The sequence below is a fragment of the Halichoerus grypus genome, chromosome 7 (assembly GCF_964656455.1).
Source record: "Halichoerus grypus chromosome 7, mHalGry1.hap1.1, whole genome shotgun sequence".
Lineage (NCBI taxonomy): Eukaryota > Metazoa > Chordata > Mammalia > Carnivora > Phocidae > Halichoerus > Halichoerus grypus.
The window spans coordinates 107,418,260-107,441,470 of record NC_135718.1 but is presented as its reverse complement, the minus strand read 5'-3'; the positions used below and the strand labels follow the sequence as shown (position 1 = coordinate 107,441,470).

Here is a 23,211-nt window from a genome sequence, read left to right as displayed (position 1 = left end):
ATGCAACCCAAATGTTCATCAAAAGGTGAACTGACAGGCGTGCCTGGGTGGCTCAGTCAGTTAAGTGTCCGACTCTTGATTTCCTCTCAGCCTGCATCGGGTTCTGTGCTCAGCAGATTGTGCTTGAGATTCACTCTCTCCCTTTCACCCTCACCCCCACATGCACATGCTCTCTCCCTCTAAAATAATAAATAAACAAGGTGAACTGATAAATAATTGTGGAATAGCCAATGGAATTCAATACTACTCAGCAATACAAAGAAATTAACTACTGATATGTGAAACAACATGGATGAATCTCAAAATGTTCTGAACAAAAGAAGCCAGACTAGAAATAAGTATATATTGTATGATTCCATTTATTCAAAATTCTTGAAAACCTAAACTAATCCATAAAGACAGAAAGCATATTACTGGTTATCTGGTCATGTGGCAGGAGGTATGGGGCAGTCAGATTACAAAGGGAGGCAAGGAAACTTTTCAGAGGAACTAGATGCTCATTTTCTTGATTGTGGTGATGGTTGCACAGTTACTAACATATTTCAAAACCTATCAAATTATACTTTAAATATGTATAGTTTGTTGCATATCAAAAACATCATATGAACTCATATTTTTAAAGATGTAGGAACTCGGGGCACCTGGGTGGCTCAGTCGGTTAAGAATCTGCCTTCAGCTCAGGTCATGATCCCAGGGTCCTGGGATCAAGCCCTGAATCAGGGCTCCCTGCTCAACAGGGAGTCTGCTTCTCCTTCTCCCTTTCCTTCTCCCTCTAACCACCCCACCCCCTCTCATGCTCTCTCTCTCAAATAAAAATCTTTTAAAAAAAAAAGATGAACTGATCAGAACTTAAGACTATATCTCACTTCCCCTTGCTTGTCCATAGCTCAAAAAAAATCACAGATTTTGAGAAATTACAATCTATTAGTAGGAAAGAAGTTAAATTTCAGAACCAATTCACACACTTTACTATGTATAAATCATCCTTTAAGTTTCTGAGTCCTTGAAATACAAACTTCAGGATAGATTAAAATTATAAAGCATATGTACCACAAGGATAGCCAGGTTCAAGAGGAACTAAGAGGAAAGCAGGTAAGATCCATCAAGAGGCCACTGTTCCTGGGCTTTTAGAGAAGAACATGTGAATTCTATAAATATCCTAAAATATCTGCTATCTGGCCAAACTCTGATCAATATTTGGTTTTACCTGGCTCTATGAAAGCAGATCCTCTTTTTAGAATTAATGATATTAAAGTGGAGAGCCACCTGAAATGTAAATCCTGGAATAAATAAAGCTACGTCCCAAATGAATACAACTCATGGTTCTTAAGACGGTGTGGTCTCTTAAATTTCAGTATTCTCAGTGTCTCGATCAAACAAACAACAGGCCTAGAAAGGCATTCTTTTATTTAAAAAACAATTTTCCTATTTTGTATTACTGCTAAAAATACATAAATTTTAGTTAGCTAACAGGCTTAACTTTTTTTAAATATAGCAATATCATGGGGTGCCTGGATGGTTCAATCAGTTAAGCATTCAACTCTTGATTTCAGCTCAGGTCATGATCTCAGGGTCCTGAGATCAATCCCCCCTTTGGGCTCCACACTGAGCGTGGAGCTTGCTTAGGATTCTCTCTCGCCCTCTGCCCCTCCCCACCCCCAGCCATGTGCTCTCTTTCTCTCTCTAAAAAAAAAAAAAAAAGAAAGAAATATCATACTATTCATCCACATACAGCTTTCTCATGTTGTATACAGTTAATAAAACTTGGACAATTCTACAAAGATATTCAGAAACATTGTAACAACATCCAAAGCATATCCAGCAGATCAAATGTCATCAGTTTACAGTTATGGTGGTATATAAAACACATAGGTAAACTACAGGTTCAAGGTTCAAATTAACAAACATCACACTTTATGCTTTTATAGTAACAGTTTGAATTTTTTATAGGTGAGAAGCCAAATTATATAGTAGTTAAGAACGTAACTCAAGAGCGAACTGCCTGGATTCAAATCCCACATCAGCCACTTACTTCCTATACACCATGAGCAAGTTCCTTTACAACTCTATGACTCTGATTCCTCATCTACAAAATGAGGGTAATAAAAGTATTTACTTCATAGGGTATTCATGAAGATTAAATAAATTCATAGGCATAAAGCACCCAGAACTGTGCCTGGCTCATCATAAGCACCCAAGAAGTTTTATTTTGTCATTATTGCTGCTGCTATAATTATGCTCCTGATTGGCCCTGTTACTAGAGTTAAGATTAGTGTATGGGATAATTAACACTATCACTGACAATTTAAAAAATACGAATATATCGACTAAGAACTAATATAAAACAAGGATTTGAAAAGACAGTTTTCCAAATAAAATCTAAAAATGGCCAATAAACACATGAAAAGATACTCAACACCACTAATCATTAGGGAAATGAAAATCAAAACCACAATGAGATACCACTTCACACCTACTAAGATGGCTAGAATCAAAAAGAATGGAAAATAACAATAAATAAGTGTGGGCAAGAATGTGGAGACACTGGAACCCTTGTGTATTACTGGTAGGAATATAAAAGGGTACAGATACTGGGGAAAAGTCTGGCTGTTTCTCAAAAGGTTAAACAGAACTACCATAAGATCCAGCAATTCTACTCCTAGGTACATATCTAAAAAAACTGAAAGCAACTTCTCAATGAGATATTTGCACACCAGTGTTCATAGAAGCATTATTCACAATAACCAAGAGGTGGAAACAACCCAGTATCCACCAACAGATGAATAAACAAACTGTTATATATACTTACAATGGAAAATTATTTGGCCATTAAAAGAATGAAATTTTGATATAAGCTACAAGGATGATATATGCCACCTTGAAGACATTATGTTTAGTGAAATAAGCCAGACACAGAAGGAAAAATATTGTATAATTCTACTTGTATGAAGTACCTAGAATAGACAAATTCATAGAGACAGGAAGTAGAATAGAGGTTACCAGGAGGGGAAAAAGGACAGTTATTGTTTACCAGGTACAGAGTGTTTGTTGGGGATAATGAAAATAATTTGAGTATAGATAGTGCTGAGGATTACACAACATTGTGACTGTATTTTTAAAAATAACTTTTTTTTGGGCGCCTGGGTGGCTCAGTTGGTTGAGCGACTGCCTTCGGCTCAGGTCATGATCCTGGAGTCCCTGGATCGAGTCCCTCGTCGGGCTCCCTGCTCGGCGGGGAGTCTGCTTCTCCCTCTGACCCTCCCCCCTCTCATGTGCTCTCTCTCATTCTCTCTCTCTCAAATAAATAAATAAAATCTTTAAAAATAAAAAAATAAAAATAAAATAAAAATAAAAATAACTTTTTTAAGATTTTATTTTTATGTAATCTCTATACCCAACGTGGGGTTCAAACTTACAACCCCAAGATCAAGAGTCCCATGGTCCACAGCCTGAACCAGCCAGGTGCCCCAGGACTGTATTTGAATTGTACACTTACAAATGGTTAAAATGAAATTTAGTATGTATATTTTACCACACACACACAAAAAGAATCTACTGGTTATTCTATCAAGCATTTTCACTTTTATTGCTGCAGTTCACCAAAGAAGAACTCGATATCCATTCTTAACTACATAACTCTGAAAGAGGCAGAGAGCATTAATAAGACCTACTGCTAAACTCTAAAACAACTTAGAAAAGAATTAAAATGCTACTTTAAACAGCTTGTGATACATTTTAACACAAATATATTAAATTGGAAACAGTAATTATGAACTTAGATAATAAAGATAGGGTAATCTTTCAAAAAAACAAAAAAGGTACTGGATTGGAACTGATTCCAACCTTACCCAGATTCTAATCTTACTTCACCAAGAATCTTTAAAGCATTAACTATTTCATGACTACTTCCCCCAAAAAATAAAGACTTACCATGTTTCATAAATTTGTTGAAAGAAAAAAAAAAAAAAACAGGCTATTTCAGATTGCAGGAAAAAAAGCAATTTTGTAAAAACATAATTTTATATAATATGCTTACAAGTAAATGGAATAACATTACTGATTATATAAGAGAAACATCATTGTTAGTTAAGTTTCAGAAAAAGAAAGATTACTGGCCAATAGCTATAACACAGTAACACCTCTTCAAGGTGACGCTCTGGCCTGACAATCAAGATTTATACCAAAAACATAACCTAAAGGGGCGCCTGGTGGCTCAGTTGGTTAAGCGACTGCCTTCGGCTCAGATCATGATCCTGGAGTCCCGGGATCGAGTCCCGCATCGGGCTCCCTGCTCAGCGGGGGGTCTGCTTCTCCCTCTGACCCTCTTCTCTCTGACCCTCTTCCCTCTCGTGCTATCTCTCATTCTCTCTCTCAAATAAATAAATAAAATTTAAAAAAAAAAAAAACATAACCTAAAGTGCAACTAACTAAAAATTTCCTCTTAAGACTTTCTGACTTAAAAAAAAAAAAAAAAAAAAAAAGACTTTCTGACTTAAACAAAACAGCAAGAAATATGGCCCTATCAAATCTTCTGGATTACCTTTCTATTTTAATAGGAATCACCACAGGGCGCCTGGGTGGCTCAGTTGGTTAAGCGACTGCCTTCGGCTCAGGTCATGATCCTGGAGTCCCGGGATCGAGTCCCGCATCGGGCTCCCTGCTCGGCGGGGAGTCTGCTTCTCCCTCTCCCACTCCCCCCTCTTGTGCTCTCTCTCTCTCACTCTCTCTCTCAAATAAAAAAAAAAAAAAAAATAGGAATCACCACAGATGATGCTGTTCTTTCTTAACCATGTTATCAAGCTATATTAAAAAATAGTCATATAAATCTTCATGTCTATAAAAAGGAAAACTATGAAGTTTTTATGAAACCAGAAAATACTAAAGAGAGTCTTTTCTTAGATATCAAAACATGTCTTTTGTTAGTATTGTCCTGGCCATCTTTTTCAAGGTCTGTTTGTTGCTACAAACTTATCCCCAACCACCTGGGAAAAACTAGCCCATTTCAAAATTGGAACATGCGTTATAAAGGCCTTGGGTTTCCTCATTCAGAGGCATTCTTGAAGTTTACAAATACAGGACCCCTGGGTGGCTCAGTCCATTAAGCGTCTGCCTTTGGATCAGGTCATGATCCCAGGGTTCTGGGATTGAGTCCCTCCCTCTCCCTCTACCCTCCCCCCTGCCCATGTTCTCTCTTTCTCTCTCACTGACTCTCTCGCTTGCTCTCAAATAAATAAAATCTTAAAAAAAAAAAAAAAATTTACAAATACAAAGAATTGTATGTAGTGAAGCCTAAGGGAATCATGGGAGCAAGATATTTATATTTTATATCCTGCCCAAATTTAATCTAAACAAAATTTCCTACAAGCCTCCACAAATATTAACTAGGTACAGGATTCCTAGTTTCACTTCCAAACTGCTCTATATCATTGTCAAAAGTTAAACTACTTTGTTCCTTTCTAAGTTTGCTCCTTTCTGACTTAGTAAGGCAAGCTTATGATTATATAATACATGCTAAATAAAACAGCTAACTGATAAAAGAAAATGTGGGTATGATTCCAACTATATAGAATTCTGGAAAAGGCAAACTATAGCGACAGTAAAAGTATCAGTGGTTGCCATGGGGTAGGGTGTAGGGGATATGAAGAGATGAATAAACAGAGCACAGAGGATAAAGGCAGTGAAAATATTCTGTAGGAGGGGCACCTGGCAGCTCAGTGAATGGAGCATGCCACTCTTGATCTCGGGGTTGTGAGTTGGAGCCCCATGTTGGTATGGAGATTACTTAAAAAATAAAATCAAAAGGAAGGAAGGGAGGGAGGGAAGGAAGGAGGATGGAAGAAAGGAAGGAAGGAAAAGAATATAAGGAAAAGAAAGGAAAAGAAAGGAGAAAAAGAAAGATTGATTGATTCTGTATGATACTAAAATAGTGGATACATGTCACTCATTTGTCCAAACCCACAAAATTTATACACCAAGAGTGAACCCTAGTATGAACTACAGACTTTGCCTGATAATGACGTGTTAATGTAGGTTCATCAACTGTAACAAATGTGTCACTCTGGCCAGAGATGTTGATATGCGGGGAGGTTATGCAGATGTCGGGACAAGGAATATATGGTAAATCTCCATACCTTCCTCTCAATTTTGCTGTGAATCTAAATCTGCTCTAAAAAAAGTACTTAAAAAAAAAAAAGAAAATTTGGTTAATTGGTTGTCTATATAAACTATGATTTTCCAGAGTCTAATTCATTTTCCTACCCTTTTTTTTCTGAAGAAAAGATTTTCAGTTAATTTTGTCATTAATGTTAATTCTCGTTGCCATTCCTTGAATTAGGCTTTGTGTGACATAATAAACCTCCCTAGAATATACCTAAATTAAACCCATGCTAAAACCTCAGTTCTTAACACAGTACTATATAAGACATACACCTTAGTTGTTCATCCAGCTAAAACTAAATGAACTTATATTCAAAACATGTTCAAAAGAATTTTGGGGGTGCCTGGGTGGCTCAGTTGGTAAAGCATCTGCCTTCGGCTCGGGTCATGATCTCAGGGTCCTGGGATCAAGCCCCGCAGCTCAGCGGGGAGTCTGCTTCTACCTCTCCCTCTGCTGCTTCCCCTGCTTGTGCTCTCTCTGTCAAATAAATAAATAAATCTTTAAAAAAAAAAAAAGAATTTTCATGAATGTCACTTCCTTCTTAATACTCTGAGAAACAAAGAGTAGAAGGAGGACACCAAGAGCTGAGAGGAAAGCCACCAACTATGTTCTTAGAGTATTTGAACCATTATGTGTCTATGTCAGGTTATTTCAGTTGGACTCTAACATAGTATAAATAAAGCCACGGTCATGGATTTGACCCTTAGCAGACCAACTGCTTTGACTCTATACTCATGCCCTTCCCTCTTTCATTTGGAAATATGCCATTAATGAAAAGGAATACCACTGGAAAAAAAAACTCCATTTTTTGAAGGGCAGTGTTATTAGCATTAGAACTCTGAGGACTTTTAATACGTGCTAAATAATGCTTAAGGCACTATATGAAAGCTACGCAAAAATACTTCAATATGTTGAAAGTAGCAATACAGAAGTAGGATTTAAATTACGGGCCATAATTTCATATATTTGTGGTAGGAATTGCTTTCCAGGAAGGTCACACCAATTTGGTACCAAGTCTCAGGCCTTTAAAGACATACTCTTCGGGGCACCTGGGTGGCTCAGTCGTTAAGCGTCTGCCTTCGGCTCAGGTCATGATCCCAGGGTCCTGGGATCGAGCCCCACATCGGGCTCCCTGTTCGGCGGGAAGCCTGCTTCTCCCTCTCCCACTCCCCCTGCTTGTGTTCCCTCTCTCGCTGTGTCTCTCTCTGTCAAATAAATAAATAAAATCTTAAAAAAATAAAGATATACTCTTCTAGTAATTCAGCCTAAGGGAACAGTGAGAAGTTCAATTCAAAGACTTGTGCACAAAGACAATCAGTAGACTATTAATATACAAATTTGGGAAAATGTTAATGTCTAAAATAGGATATTGGTTAAATAAGTTATATTAAATTATACTCATTAACAAATTATGTTTTCATATTATAAAGGCTTAGTAATAAAACAGTGTGATACTGACACATCAATATAGACAGACCAACAGAATAGAGTAGAAAATCTTGAAAGAAACAAAACATATAAATGGTAGTCTACCAAAGGATAGAGAAGTCATCTTAAACCAGTGGAGAAAAGATGAGTTATTCAACAAATGGTGTTAGGACAACTGGAAAGCCATCTTTCTAAAAATGAAATTGTAGGGGCGCCTGGGTGGCTCAGTCGTTAAGTGTCCGCCTTCGGCTCAGGTCATGATCCCAGTGTCCTGGGATCGAGCCCCACATCGGGCTCTCTGCTCCGCGGGAAGCCTGCTTCTCCCTCTCCCATTCCCCCTGCTTGTGTTCCCTCTCTCGCTGTGTCTCTCTCTGTCAAATAAATAAATAAATTCTTTAAAAAAAAAATAAAAATGAAATTGTATCTGTATCTCATACCTTATAGCAGGATGAATTCCAAATGGATCAAAGATTTAAGTATAAAAAATGAAAACAAAGAAGTACTTGACAAACCATGGAAGAATTATTTTATAACCTCAGAATAGGAAAGGCCATGCTAACTATAACATAAAAACAAAGAGCCATAAAAGAGCGGATACATTCAACTGCATGAAAATAATTTTCTTATAGAGAGGGAAAGAAAAGACAAATGAAAATACTGGCAACTCATTACAGATAAAAGCCTCCTTATTTAATAAGGAGTTCCTACAAATCACTAGGAAAAAGATCCAACAACCCAATAAAAATGGGCAAAAGATATGTACAATTCACCGAAAAGGATGTATTTAAATGGCTCTGTAAGACAATCAATGTAAGAGATATGAAAAATTAAATTTAAAACTATTTTCATCAATTAGATTGTCATATTAAAAACTTCTTGATAATTCCCTATGTGTAGAGAAATAGGCATTCTCATACACTGCTGGCAAAATAGAAATAGTTACAACCTATAACAAGAGCAATCTGGAAATATCTTTCAAAATTACAAGTACACATATCTTTGACCTAGCGACTCTATGAACTTTCTTACAAAAATATTCATACACAAGCAAAATGGCTTATATTCAAGATTATTCACTGTATTATCACTTGTACCAGCAAAACTTGGGGACTGGTTAAATAAATTATGATTCATTCAGGCATTATGCAGCCACAAAAAGAATGAGGAACTGCTTTACAAACTGACAGGAAACTATGTCAAAAATATATTAGTAAGTGTGTAGAGAGAGGGGATGTGAGGCAGGAATAACACAAGGTGCAGATAAATTCCTTTAACGGGTTATCATTTGTATAAAAAAGGAGAAAAAAGCAATATACACAGTAAAAACTATGATAATATCAATTCAGATATAAAGCAATTAACAACTGGCTCCAGACCCCCAGAACTCCCAGCCAACTTCCTTTGCGGGCCTGCTCCAGTCCATTCACTAACCTTGAAAAAAACATGACCTTACATTTTTGTGAACGAAATTTCTTGGACCCCACTCTTGGTGGAGTTTTTACATATCTATTTATCTGTTTCTCTGGGCAGGGAATAGGTATGCGAGCATACACAAGAATTTCAAACATTTATTGATTGTGTGGAGTGAACAATGATTGCCTGCCAGATGGTAAGTGAGGGGTATGGAGGAGGGGTGACAGAGATCTCACGGAATATCTTTTTATGTCTTTTGAATATTGAAAGATGGAAATGTTTACCTATGTTTTTAATTAAATTTAAAAATAAAAACATATTTGAAAAAGTTTTAAACTTTTTTAAAAACCTAAGAAAATACACTGTTAGAAACAAGGGAGGATTTAAAATAATATGCAATGATACCAAATACATACAAAAAAGTACAATTTTTGCACAGAAAAGACAAGGATAAAATACAACAAAATATTAAAAGAACAGTTATATCTGAGAGGTGTAATTACAGGTGACTTTAATTTTCTTTGGCTTTTCCTATAATTCAAATTCATTAAGCACTATTATACTCATAATAAGAAAAAAGGTATTAATTTTTTAATGCTATGAATCAGAGAGGTCAGAAATTTAAAAAGGCAGAAACTTATTAGGTATTATCCAGGTTTCTAAGCATCATAAATGAAACATTCAAATTTCCTTAAAACATTACTTCCAATTACAGAATAAAGAATTTATGGATAAAAAATTTAGAGATGAAAAATATTTAATCTGTCCTCTGCTCTACCTCTTAACAATCACATTATGAGATTATTCTCATCCTCCTACTTTCTGGATGTTTTGTCCATTTTTGTTTTCTGTTACCTAGGTAATGGTACTTCCAGCATTTCCCTTAAAGACTGTGAAACTAACAATCTGGTATTTCTCACTGTCCAGTTTTCCTGACCTTCAGTTTTGAAAGGCCATCTCCCTAAGGGAAAGCAGTAAGATCTAGAAGCTAAAACAGGAGGCTGAGGAATCTGAGGTTAGAGTTCTAATCCTGACAAACTGTGGAATTTGTCTCCAATTTTGGGAATAAGCTAAACTTCCTGATCCAGTTTCCTCAATGAGGTAACTTAAAGGATTGTTTTGAAAATATTTAGGACTATCAACTTTAAAGTTTTCTTTAACTTTCCACACTATTCTTTTGAATTTTGTTTTCTTGCCTTATGTCAAATATTTTCCTTTGTAAATTTTTGCTCTCCCAAACAGTATCTGCAAGTATTACCAGTCTTTTCAACTCAGGAGTCGGGTAAGGGGTACTTTTAGAAAGCCTACTGAAAATGACACAATATGGACAGAACTTGAGCAATGTTGAAGACAATTTATGGAGGCATAAGAATGCAATCAGGATCTAAATTGGACTCTTATGAGCAAAGGAGACTCGGGCAATGAATTAATGTAACCAACACTTGGTGGGAAGGCAAAACTCTGACTCCTAACATCCAAACCTGCTATAGAGATAAGATGATAAATTCTGTATCACAGCCTAGCAAATGAAGTTTTGTCATGCCTTCAAGGGTTCAACTTTAATTTTGTTTACAGCAGACCCACTAACACTACTTACTACCTGGACCTCAGCACATCTTCTTCTCTACCACTTGCATATCAGGTACTTCTTGATGGCTGCCTTCTCATTAGAAAATAAGCTACATTAAATTTGTAAGGGGTTCTCTACCTACAGGTCTTGTGAAGCACTTGATAGCCTTTGGGAAGAAAGGGGTTTTTACAAACATCAGAGAGCAATTATCCCTCTGCCAAGACAGGGTGAAGCAATTTCAGTAGTGCCCTCAGCACACTTCAAACTCCTCCTCCTGGTTAACAAGACCAAACACCTCTCCTGTTACTTAAAAGTTATTCCAATAGGGAGGGACAAGGGAGCAGACAACTGAATTTTTTCTGGATTAACTCAGGCATTAGTTGAATGCTTTTTTGTGGTTCACCTACTTTAAAAGGTGATCAAATCACTCTGTGCCACTGAAGAGAGCAACTGCAAAGAACAATTACATAAACCCTCTGCTTCAACTTACCTCATCCTTCTTTCTAATGAAAGAAAGCATTAGAAACCACTGCCCTGCCACCACTTCCTTAGTAATCTCAGTAAAACCTATGTGCTTTGTCATGTGAATTCCTTTTTTTCCTTAGCAAATCAGAGAAATTTATTTCATTCAACATAATAAGACACAATTGTACATCATTTTTTAAAGTACATGCACTGAATTTTATGATGTAGAAAAGATAAAGGCACTCTTTATAAGTGAACTATTCTCAAACAGGTGCATTCTAGAACTTTGCATTATTTATGTCAGAAAATTTGTACATATCCTCAATTCCATACCTCTAATTCCTAAATCCAAAAAGCTCTGAAAACACTTTCTTCATAACTTGTTTAGCAGTAAAATCTGACCCTCACTGACATAACACTATTTATAGTCTTAAACCATACTTAGTGTGGATTTTTACTTAACTACAGGAGTATTAATATGATTGATTCCTGGATGTTGCTCCATTAAGGGGGTTATGTCACTGTGTGTGTACACACACACCATATTTTCTAAAATCAAAAAAATTTTGAATTCTGAAGCACTCTAGTCTTAATGGTTATGGAAAAGAGATTATGTATAGTTCTATTCTTCAAAAATATTTTCATTCTTTGAAAATGAAATAGCAATAGACCAACATGATAGAGGGTAGAAAAATACTAAGATACGATAAAGGAAATTGTACATGTCTCTAACATTAACAGAACACACAATTTAAATGAGATATACTAATTTTTTCTCAAAGGAAAAAAAAGGGGGGGCTATTTGAAATCAATATAATTTAAAATAAACAGTATATTCCTAGGCATTCTTGATAGTTCTCTCTTGTTTCAGTGAACAACTGTCTACTCCTAATGTACATAAAATGTATTGAGAAATTAACGTATCAACCTTCAAAGCTAATGCCACATCCTAAGTACTGAACTCAAGCTTACAATCCCAAGAATTGCTAAAATATTAATAATCATTATAAAAGTTCAATGTATAGTATTTGAGGAAATTAAAACACTTAAGTAACATGAACATGTTTTGGGATGTACTGAGTACACGTTCACTGATTTTCTTCAAGCAATCAAGTAGCTAGAGCACACAAAACTTGAACAATTTCATTCATCCACACATTAATACAAAACAGAAGTCAAGCATGGGGTACATATTTAAGACATGTAAGAATGAGTGATTCACTGAGAATATTCAAAGTTAATTATGTTAAGAACATTCCTTATAAGGCCAGTAAATTAGTGACATCTTCATATGCACCAAAATGAAACAACTTCTTAGACTTGTTACTGGTTACAGTGTTTTAAGTAAATATAGAGGCATATTCTCTAAAAATGCAATGAAACCTGGGGCGTCTGGGTGGCTTAGTTGGTTAAGCGACTGCCTTCGGCTCAGGTCACGATCCTGGAGTCCCGGGATCAAGTCCCACATCGGGCTCCCTGCTCAGCAGCGAGTCTGCTCCTCCCTCTGACCCTACCCCCTCTTGTGCTCTCTCTCTCACTCTGTCTCTCAAATAAATAAAAAATTTAAAAAAATAAAATAAAATAAAAATAAAAATAAAAATGCAATGAAACCTATCTCATCCTTTGTCTTAATTCATGAAACATAAGCAAAACTATTTACTACAAACAGGGAAAACTGTCCCCCATCAACTCATATGGAGTTCATGAGAAATTCTTACCAAATTCTCATTTGTCACATTTCTAGAATTATATGGTATATGATGCAGTATGATTAATTCTTTTTCTGTTCTGCTTGCTGAAATAGTACCAGCCTTTGGAAAATTTCCAGCAGATCCCTATCAGTCATCAATAAACAATGAGCTATATACTAGCTTAACGCTAAGCAATAATGTTGATGTTATTTATTTTATTAAGTGAATATTTTAGGTAAGTCCTGCTTATACTATTAAAATCAAAACCATATGACTGCTTGGTGAGCACTTTAGTGTGATAACTTATTTCCCCTCTAGCTATCCGAGGGCACATCTGCGCACACACTCGCAGACCCGTTGTGCTGATGGCTCCAAAGCTCCAATGCAGGCACTAACAGAGACTGGCATCTTCAATGTCTCCCAGTGTCCTGCACTTGCCGTCCATTCATGGTAAAGTAGTTAATTTTAATGTTCTCATTGTTTACCAGAAAGCACAGACAGTGAGGCTGGCTTTGCCACTCCCGTTTCCTTTTGCTAGGCTGCTGCGCTTTTTCAGCCAATTGACTTTGCTTTGAGGCTATAAATATCTGAAAAATGTTCTGCATTTGATGCTCTTGGATTCTGCATCCATATTTAGCTGTTTGTGGCATGCCTTTGTTTAAGCTACTCTGCCACCCATACAATCAGTCAGGTTGAGATCTGGATGGTCAAAGGACACATGGATCAACATTCAACAGACACTGACTATGAGCAAGGTACCAATCTGCTAGACACGGTGACAATGAAGGGGTGGCAAGATAGGAATAAAAAGACAAACATGACAGACTTCCTGGTATCAAACATTTTATAGTCTTGACAGGGCATGGGCACAACTTATTATAAAACTGTAATAAAACAAATGAAACATTTTACAACTAAAAGAAAATGAAGGCCAGGGCAGCATATTTTCTCTTAGCTATGTCTTAATGATAGGCATTTGTGTTCTAAATATACATCTACCTATTATAAAGCTCGGACAGATTCCAGAAAAAGTTTTCCAATCCTGGCAATACACAAAACTCTAAATATATGTTTTATCAACAAAATAGTCGATAGCAAACTCAAAACAGTGCCTAGTCTTCAAATTTCATGAGGCAAACTAATAAAATATTATTTCCAAAAGTTTCTGTTAAGGTATTCAGTTGGGGGCGGGTGTTATTGCCGTTTGTTTACTTGTTTGCTTGTTGATTTCAAACATAAGTATATGGTAGGGGCACCTGGGTGGCTCAATCGGTTGAGTGTCTGCCTTTGGCTCAGGCCATGATCCCAGGGTCCTGGGATCGAGCCCCGCATCGGGCTCCCTGCTTGGTGAGGAGCCTGCTTCTCCCTCTCCCACTCCCCCTGCTTGTGTTCCTTCTCTCGCTGTCTCTGTCAAATAAATAAAATATTTAAAAAATAAAAGCTCTTGACCTGAAAATAAACAAACAAACAAACAAAAAAACGTAAGTATATGGTAGAGGATGTGAATCATAGCCAGAAGCCAGGAGCACTTAATACAGCTCCTTACTTTGTACCCTTTTAAAATCCACATGGTGGGGGCGCCTGGGTGGCTCAGTCGTTAAGCGTCTGCCTTCGGCTCAGGTCATGGTCCCAGGGTCCTTGGATCGAGCCCCGCATCGGGCTCCCTGCTCAGCGGGGAGCCTGCTTCTCCCTCTCCCGCTCCCCCTGCTTGTGTCCCCTCTCTCACTGTGTCTCTCTCTGTCAAATAAATAAAATCTTTAAAATCAAATCAAATCAGGGGCGCCTGGGTGGCTCAGTTGGTTGAGCGACTGCCTTCGGCTCAGGTCATGATCCTGGAGTCCCGGGATCGAGTCCCGCATCGGGCTCCCTGCTCGGCAGGGAGTCTGCTTCTCCCTCTGACCCTCCCCCGTCTCATGTGCTCTTTCTCATTCTCTCTCTCTCAAATAAATAAATAAAATCTTTAAAAAAAAAAAAAATCAAATCAAATCAAATCAAATCAAATCAAATCAAATCAAATCCACATGGCTATTTCAGGTTAGTGCTCAAAACTGAATAAGCTTCACCTGAGCAAGATCCCCTTTTCCCCCACCTTCCTATCTTGTCAAAACATTCCAAACAAATATACATCTGCCCTCAACATTCCTGCTTTCACAACTAAGTTCACTGACCTTTTGATAAAAGTCCTCCCCAGAAGCCCCCGACAATCATGATTTAAACTCATTAAGGGCTTTCTTAAAGCCTGTCCCCAAGAGTCAGACTGGAATTGGTAGGCTAAGTTGTAGGTAAAATAATAGGGCAGGCCACAAAATCAGACAACTCTATAGCTAAAATGGACCACAGATACCAATTAGTCCAGATTCTACATTTTATGTAGAAACCTAGAGCCACAGAGTTAAAATTACTTACCCAAAGTTAGACAACCAATTTGTGGCAAAGAAAGAATAAAAACCCCGGTTCTCAATCCCCAGTTGTATACTCTAGACTAGGTTTCTGAATTTCTTTTAAAAACATTAGACCACACTCATCAAAGTCTCCTTAAATTGTGTAAAAGAACCTAAATGTTCCAAAACAATCAGAATTGTGAACACACAAAACAAACAAGTAAACAACAAAAAAAACCCAAAAATGAACTAGTGTTTTCCAAACTGATTTTCTTTTTTTTTTTTTTTTATTTTTTATTTTTATAAAGAGTTTATTTATTTATTTGACAGAGAGAGAGACAGAGAGAGAGGGAACACAAGCAGGGGGAGTGGGAGAGGGAGAAGCAGGCTTCCCGCCGAGCAGGGAGCCCGATGTGGGACTCGATCCCAGGACCCCGGGATCACGACCTGAGCCGAAGGCAGACGCTTAACGACTGAGCCACCCAGGCGCCCCCAAACTGATTTTCTACATTCTATTATTATTTTTACTTCAAAGCTTTTCAAAGAGTTATGCAATAGGCAACTTAAAAACTAGCTAAGGACACAGAAAAGCCAAGAATCATTCAGATAGTTTTGGAATATTTACATCAAACTAAAGACAACAAAGGAGTATCCAGGATGAGTGGCCTTAGAGGAAGGAAAGTAGTAGTACTAAACAGTAAATAAAAACATCTGGTTAATTGATAGGGAAGACAAAAAAGTTACAATGCAGTGGAAAGTCTGCAACTTGACATTGAAATGCACAGTACATATGTGCGTGAGAAGAGAATATATGTACGTATATTTATCCATATATACTTAAGAATACCCACATATCCGTGTGTGTATATACGTATACATACCCCTCACAAATCTACCCCTAAAAATGGACAACAAAAACATGCACATATTTTTATGGGTTACACGCAAAGAACAGTAATTTACGCTAGGTCTGGAATACCCAAACAGAATAGTTTTGGACACTGAAATATATTCTTGCAGTAACATGGCCTATCTCTAACTTTATGTAAAAAACAATGTGCCAAAGAAATGTATAAGGATAAAAAGGATAGGATGGGAAAACGTAACTATAATATACTCTAATTCAAGCTCATTTTCAGGTTCTCATCAACCTTTGTTATAAGCTATCGGGTAACTGGGATCGGCAGGTGGATGGTAAATCAGGCACTAAAGTTTTTAATCTGCTGAGAATGAACTGGGTGACCTTGCATCATCTCCTACTTCTTTGCTTTAATTCTTTCAGGGGCTTAGAATAACATCAAAAACCACGTATAAACATCAAGCAAAATATAAAATGGTACAAATATAAATCCTTAAGAACTGGTTATAAGAACTACAGGATTTTTAAAACTGAAAGGGCCATTAAGAGATTATTAATCCAATTCGTTAATTTTACAGATGAAGAATCAGAGGCTTAAAAAAAAAAGTTACCTGATCTACCCCAAGTCACATAGCCACTTACTGGCAGAACCAAGACAAAAACTCAAATCTCTGAACTCCTTGTTCTGTGATCTTTCTGATAGTGATGGACTTGAAGTCTTGAAATCAACTGAACTATCCAGAGAGGTAACTTCTAAGCCTTGGTCACTCCTGAATAGTAAACATATACCCTCTTCGGAAGATTGAAGGAAAAAAGCATAATGTACTTGATCACTACAGGCTTAGATGCACATGACTGGAGGATAACATCTTAACGTTGTCTGTCTTTGATCCCAGGTGCTTCAAATTTGCCCTCTTATATTCAGCCACATCACTAATGTCTTGTGTTCACGTGAGTTAAGTGATAAACATCTTGACGTTTTAATATTTTGGGAAGCCACAGCTCAGTCCTGAATTCCAGGCTATAAATCCTTGGGCTAGGAGTTTTCAAAACTGGCATGGTTTTAATGCTGCCACAAAGCTCACCCTAATAGAATATCATCATTCAGTTTTAATTAAAGAGGTGGTTGCTAGGAATGCAGAAAGGGAAAGTTTTAGTGTGTTCATCACTTTTAACTTGCTGAGTAGCAACCCGGTCACTTTACAAAGAGAACCAGAAACAATAGTGCAATCTGACACAATCCACACCCCTTGGACTAAGTGGTTGCCTTTAGGAGAATGAGGTTCAGAAAGAGGTTATAGATTAGTCTGTTCCCACCAAATAAATATTTTTGGTTATTCTATTTTATTTTATTATCTTATCCACTGCTAAGCTATTTCATAGTATCTTAGTTTCCAGCCTTGCCTCACTCAAGAGAAAGAAATGAAACTCTGTTCGCTTGATTTCATTGTGTGTTCCATCAGACCTCCCTGAAATCGGTTGACAGTTCCCTTGAAGTTATCACCTAATATATTAAGTCTGCGTAGCTCAACTCCACCTTAAACTTCCTGCAGGTGTCTGAAAAGGTCCAAAGACCATACTGAATGACATCTCTACTCAAGCGCCAGCCTGGAGAAACTTGTCAGAAACGCATGCCAGAACAAAAAGGGATGTGGTAAACTGACCCAGAATGGATGGGGACTGAGAATAGGACTTGAGACTAGGGATGAATTTCAGCCAGAGCAAAAACACCAGCCTCTAGGATGGTCTGTGGTCCTTACCGTACACCCGGACCCAGCTCTGTTGCTGGCACACGGACTCCAGAAGGATCCGATCCAACATGCCACCAGCCACGGCCCCACCGACTGGGACAACCGCTTCCAGCTCCTCCGGGGGTAGCGGCGAGTCGGACTCCAGTCCTGGGAACATCTCCGGCCAGGACAGCGCCTCCGCGGCTCCTCCGGACGACGGGGAGAGCTCCATGGTGCCCCAGAGGGACAAGGCGGCGGCGGCGGGGCGGGCGCGCGACTCCGCGCCCTGCTTGCGGGAAAGGGAGGAGGAGAGCGCAGCGGCGGGGGCAAGGACCGGAGCGTCAGCCGGCACGGACGCGGCTCACCTCCTTCCCCGCCGCCCACTGCCCGCGGCTCCGGCGCTGCAGCCCACCTGCAGCCGGCGGGCGGGACCCAGGCCGGGAGGCGGATCCAGCGTGGCCCCGGCCGGGGGTGGGTCCGGGCTCAGGTGTGGGTCCCTCCCGGGAGGGGACGTGGAAGGACCCGGGAGGGGCGGCTCGCCCGCCTGCCCCCGCGGAGCCGCCTTCCTCAACGCCCGCCGGCGTCTCTCGCGGCCAGATCGGGCTGGGGATGGAGTGGGGCCGGGCAGGGCAGGGCAGGGCTGGGGGCGTCGCCGCCAGGGGCCGCCCCCTCTGACCGGCTCCCGCCGCCGCCGCCTCCGAGGCTCGGAGTGTCCGCTCCCTCAGGGAAGGGGGGCGGTGGCCCCGGGTTCTCGCCCGCCAGTCCTCGGCCCCCACCCCAGGAATGAGCCGGCCCGCCCCCCTAACTCTCAGGCCACGGCTCCCGCCGCGGCTCCGGCTCCGCCACCGATCCCACAAGCCCGGCAGCCGCGGCGGCGGCAGGCGGCATCCCAGGGTGATAGGCCCGAGCAATCGAGGGCCGAGGGCCGGGCCGCGTGTGCAATCGAGTAACGAAGCGGAGGAGGAACTGCCACCGAAGGCAGGAAAAATCGGACACCGAATTATTCATCTGGCCAGTCCCGCCTACTTTCTAAAGACCCTCTACCCGACCGCCCAGCAGCGCGCGGTCCGGGTCTCCAGAGCTGCGGCTGAAAGTGGGGACGACGTGGGGAGGCGGGGTGGAAAAGGGGTGCGGGAAATTTAAAAAGAAAGGAAAAGAGCTTCCCTTCCCCTCTTTCACCTCTTACCCTTCATGTAGCTATTTATGTATTCATTTATTTGGACCGACATTTCTTTCTTACTGGAGGAAGAGATTAGAGAGGCTGCTTTATTTTACAGTTGCCCTAAGGGAAACGCCTCCTTCCTTCCCAGAGGAGAGAGTTGGCAGCGGGGTCTGGATTGTGGGATCTGCGCTTTGCGCCCTGTCCGCGACGAAGCTGGACTTGTCATCGGTTTAGAATAGCATGGTTACGAAGTGTGGTGTGGATGGATAGACGGGCCTTGCGAGCACAAGAAATGCTCAAAAGCCCAGTATTAACCAAACATGTTTCTCTTTTTTTGCCTTTGATCTTTGTGCAATTATGTTGGCTTTTTTTCCTCTAATGATGTCACAAGCGTTTTATTTTTGGTCTGTTTGGAGACTGTCTCCTTTGACCTTGGCTTTAATTTTATGCCCACCCAAGGCAGTATTCACTAGTTCAGGTTAAAGAGAGTGCTGGCAAAGTGGTAATAATTTTTAAACCGAAAAGTAACAACTTAAACAGTGCCTTCCAATAGTAGGTCTCCAACAATGTTTCTTGAACATGCTGCTTAAAATAGAGGAGTTCCACAAGTATATGGTGCTTTTTTGTTTAGCACATGGGGGGCATCCCCCCCCCCCATTTCTTCCTAATTTGCAGAGACTGGTCTACAAGGGGATATTTTTGTTTTCTGGTCTTGTGGCATCCTGGTATGTGGTTTGGGCTTATCAAGAGCTATAAGAATGCATTTTGTAATTTTCTCCAAACTGTTTAGAGAAATAGTATTTCAAAGCAGGAAGTGACCTTCAAGATAATCTCATTTTGCCTTTTGTTTAATGGTTGAGGAAACTGAGGAACAGCCAGGTTACCTGGCAAATCAACCACCAGTACAGATAGGTCTGTAATGTCTCAATGATAATGTCTATTTCAACTTTGTTCCCTCAATAACCTTTTGTAACTGAGCTTGTTGATGCATGGTTTGGTGATGCATTGGAGTGATCATTTCTGATATCTAAATCCCCGATTTCTTACTATCTGACTCCGTAGTCAGATTTCCAAGGATAAATCATCATATTCTTCAGTGCTTGAGTGGACATGGGAAGGTAACAAAGCTGGGAGATTACAGGACCCAGCACTAAACAGAGCTAGAGCATTTTTATTTATACTAAATTACTGCTGAAGTCATGGTAACAGAAGTCAGAGAGCAAGTGGATAATGGGCATCAGGTGTACAAATTTGAGCACTCTTTATTAGTCAATATGTAAGGAATTTATTTAGCCAAGCAATTATCTCAAAGCAGCATTAGGAGTGGTGTATGAAACATTCACAGAGGTTTGTTTCTCAAGCTTATTTTCTTGATGGCGTCATCCATCGTTGAGCTGAAGAAAAAGCTCTCAGTAATCCTTTCTTCATCTAGACTCTCCAAATCCCCAGTCCCTGCTTCACCTCCCATCCGTCCCCAGACTAGCTGCAGTGATTATCTAATGCCTAAGTAATAGTATGTCTGGAATTTATCTAATGTTTATAACTTAAAGAGAAAATAGTTCACAACTTGAACAATTGTTCTCTGAGATAAGCAGAACCAGTATTTTTTAAATCATCATTGAGCCAATGAAAAAAATTGAAGCATAGAATTCTATTAAGCAACCTACCTAAGGTAAAATAGATGGTTAGTAGACAGATTAAAACCCTAGTCTCCTAAATTTTTAATTCATTGAGGGATCTGGATTCCTTAAGGTTTTTATTTTCCCCCCTTGGGTGAGTAGAGTTGTACTAACTGTTATGGAGCCAAAAGCAAATATTCCATGGTTTTTGCAAATTATTATCACTTAAGGGGTGCCTGGGTGGCTCAGTAAGTTAAGTGTCTGCCTTCGGCTAAGGTCATGATCTCGGGGTCCTGGGATGAGTCTGCTTTCCCTCTCCCTCTGCTCCTCCCCCTGCTTGTGCTCTCTCAGTCTCTCTCTCTCTCAAATAAATAAATAAATAATCTTTAAAAAAAATTATTGTCACTTATGAAAAATATTGGAGAAAAAACAAACACCAGTGACAAGCCAATTTGCATTGCAGGGAAGCAGTTAATCCTACTTAGATTTATACCAGGGGTATCTCCCTGGTGTAATCCCAGATCTTAATGTGAACATAAATCCTTGGCTGATAAAGTCTTAGTTTACATTGTAGTTTGCAAACAGGCCTTTGTGTGTGAACTACAATAGAGCTAAAGTCTCATTTCCCAGCCTGCCCTACCCCTCCTCCTTTTCCTCCCTCTAGAGTTTCAGACACTAAGCTCTCAGAGGTGATCTACATATTTATTGTTGTTGGAACTCAATTCCAAGAATCAAACCCAAGCCCCAGGACAAGTGGGAACTAAAATTGGGGAACTACGGAGGCGGAAAAAACTAATAAATTCCCCAAGTAACAGGCTGAAAAACAAAGGCTGAGATTTGCAAAAGAAAGAAAGAGGCCTTGGGTTCAGAGTACATATTACCAATACAGGTTTCCTGTCCCTATCCTAAAGTAGAGCATACCTATGAAAGCTTTCATAAACTGAAATGGCATAAAGCAAAGAAGCACTTACCAGTGATTTATATGGAAAATTTTTTGAGCATTCCCAGACCCAAAAAAATAACCTCTCTTAGGCTTTTCAGATACCCTAGGACCCATCTTGTTAACGGATGCACAAAATAAATCAAGATAAGCACAGATGCTCACAGACACAGTTCAAAGCTATGGTGGCTGGAGGCTGAGATGCTGAGTGTAGTTCCAGGGGAAGGAGTTTGGGGGCGCCACTCTCACGGGTCAGGGTGCACACTGCCTGTATTAAGGGCTCACTGCAAACGCTGAACGCTATTTTTGCTTTTCTCCTTTTTTCATACAGTGAAAATCCTCTTCAGATTTCCTTGGGTCAATGAAAACAGGTACTAATATAGGTCTTTCATAAAAGTGATGTAGCATAATATGAATTTTTGATAGATTCGAAAGATGCCAGTATTAAGGAGAGACAAGGATTTGGAATCTTGGCTATCACAAACTGAGGACTAGGTACGCGTTCAATTTTCTCCTCTGTTCACCTGTCAGCAAACACACACACATAAGAGGTTCCCTCATCACAATGGTCTTAACTATTTTCTTATAGCCAGTCCCTTTTAGGCTCTCTAGACACCACTTCTAAGCAGATAATCCCCCAAGCAGTAATGCAACCTTTAAAGTGTGGTTCACCAGCTGCTCCCTTTCAATATTCTCTTTCCCCTTGGACACAATGATGCAGCACTCTTCTGATTATACGCTATAACACTGACCGTGCCCCGTTCATCGTAAGGGAAGAATTTAGACATTTCTTGAGATTCTGTTGTCCGTCTTCGTCTTGCTCCTGTCTCTGTCTCCAATTCCCTGGTCATCTATTCACTTCTGTGGGTTCAACTCTCACTTGGATAATGTTGACTTTAAGATCTTCCTCCCCAGCCCCATCCACAGGACTGGGGGTCGGGTCAGGAGTCTGTAAATGTTGAACACCTCCACTAAGATATGCTTCCCGTACTTCAGACTCAGTGCATGGAAAGTGAACTCCCTCCCCCTGTCCTCGGCCCAAACACCCTTCCCTTTGTGGATCCTTTTTATGTTCAGTGGAACTGGTAGGTTCTACCTCAGACTTGCTTGAACATGGAGTTACTTTCAGTCTTCTCCTCCACCCTAGCATAAATCAACCCCTGCTTTCTGTTCCTAGTGACGCCATTCTAACGCAGGCTTGGTTAGCTTTCACCATGCTAAAAGCATTAGCTTTGTAGCTGTCCTCCTTCCCCTGAGGCCTTTCCACCTCCAGTTTATCCTACACTCTGCAGTAAGTGAATTATCCTAAAGCTCAGTTCAGACCAGGTCATGTCCAAGCTCAAAAAACAGCTCCCTGCTACCTATTAAGTAAAACGTATATTCTACCAAGATTAAAAGGGCCTACCAAATAGGGTCCCAAGCCCCCATCCCTACCTGCCCCGTTGCCTGTGACCAGCCAACACAAACGGCCCACTATTCCCCAAATACTTCCAGCACTTTCCTTGCTCCTTACCTCTCCTTGTTTCTGATATCAGGAATGGCCTTTCCTCCACCTCTGCCTGCTAAAAACTTGCCAACCTTCAAGCTCCCCCCTTCTCCTCCCCAGGTTAATGCCAGTGTCCTCCTCCTGCAATTCATTTCCTATCCTCCAAGCTGGCAATGATCTCTGCCCCCTCTGAGTTCTCATGGCATTTGTTCTTGTCTTTCTGCTGGAACCACCCATGTATATATTATGGTACAGTCCTCCGTGTAACTCTAATATCTGCTATTAGGTCATAAGCATCTAGAGGGCAGAG

At 39.9% G+C, this 23,211-nt stretch overlaps 1 protein-coding gene across 4 annotated transcripts in view; it reads right to left on the bottom strand.

Annotated features, from left to right (window-relative positions):
* The window catches only part of RASAL2 (RAS protein activator like 2), a 359,574-nt gene extending 340,818 nt beyond the window's left edge, over positions 1 to 18,756 (bottom strand). For 2 of the 4 annotated variants that reach the window (XM_078078022.1, XM_078078024.1), the window contains exon 1: positions 17,725 to 18,756. In XM_078078022.1, coding sequence (XP_077934148.1) covers positions 17,725 to 17,926 — 202 coding nt within the window. In that variant the 5' untranslated portion in view covers positions 17,927 to 18,756. The remainder of the gene's footprint in view (positions 1 to 17,724) is intronic. The other 2 variants (XM_078078023.1, XM_078078025.1) reach the window with 1 other exon arrangement.
* Positions 18,757 to 23,211: the final 4,455 nt, after the last annotated feature.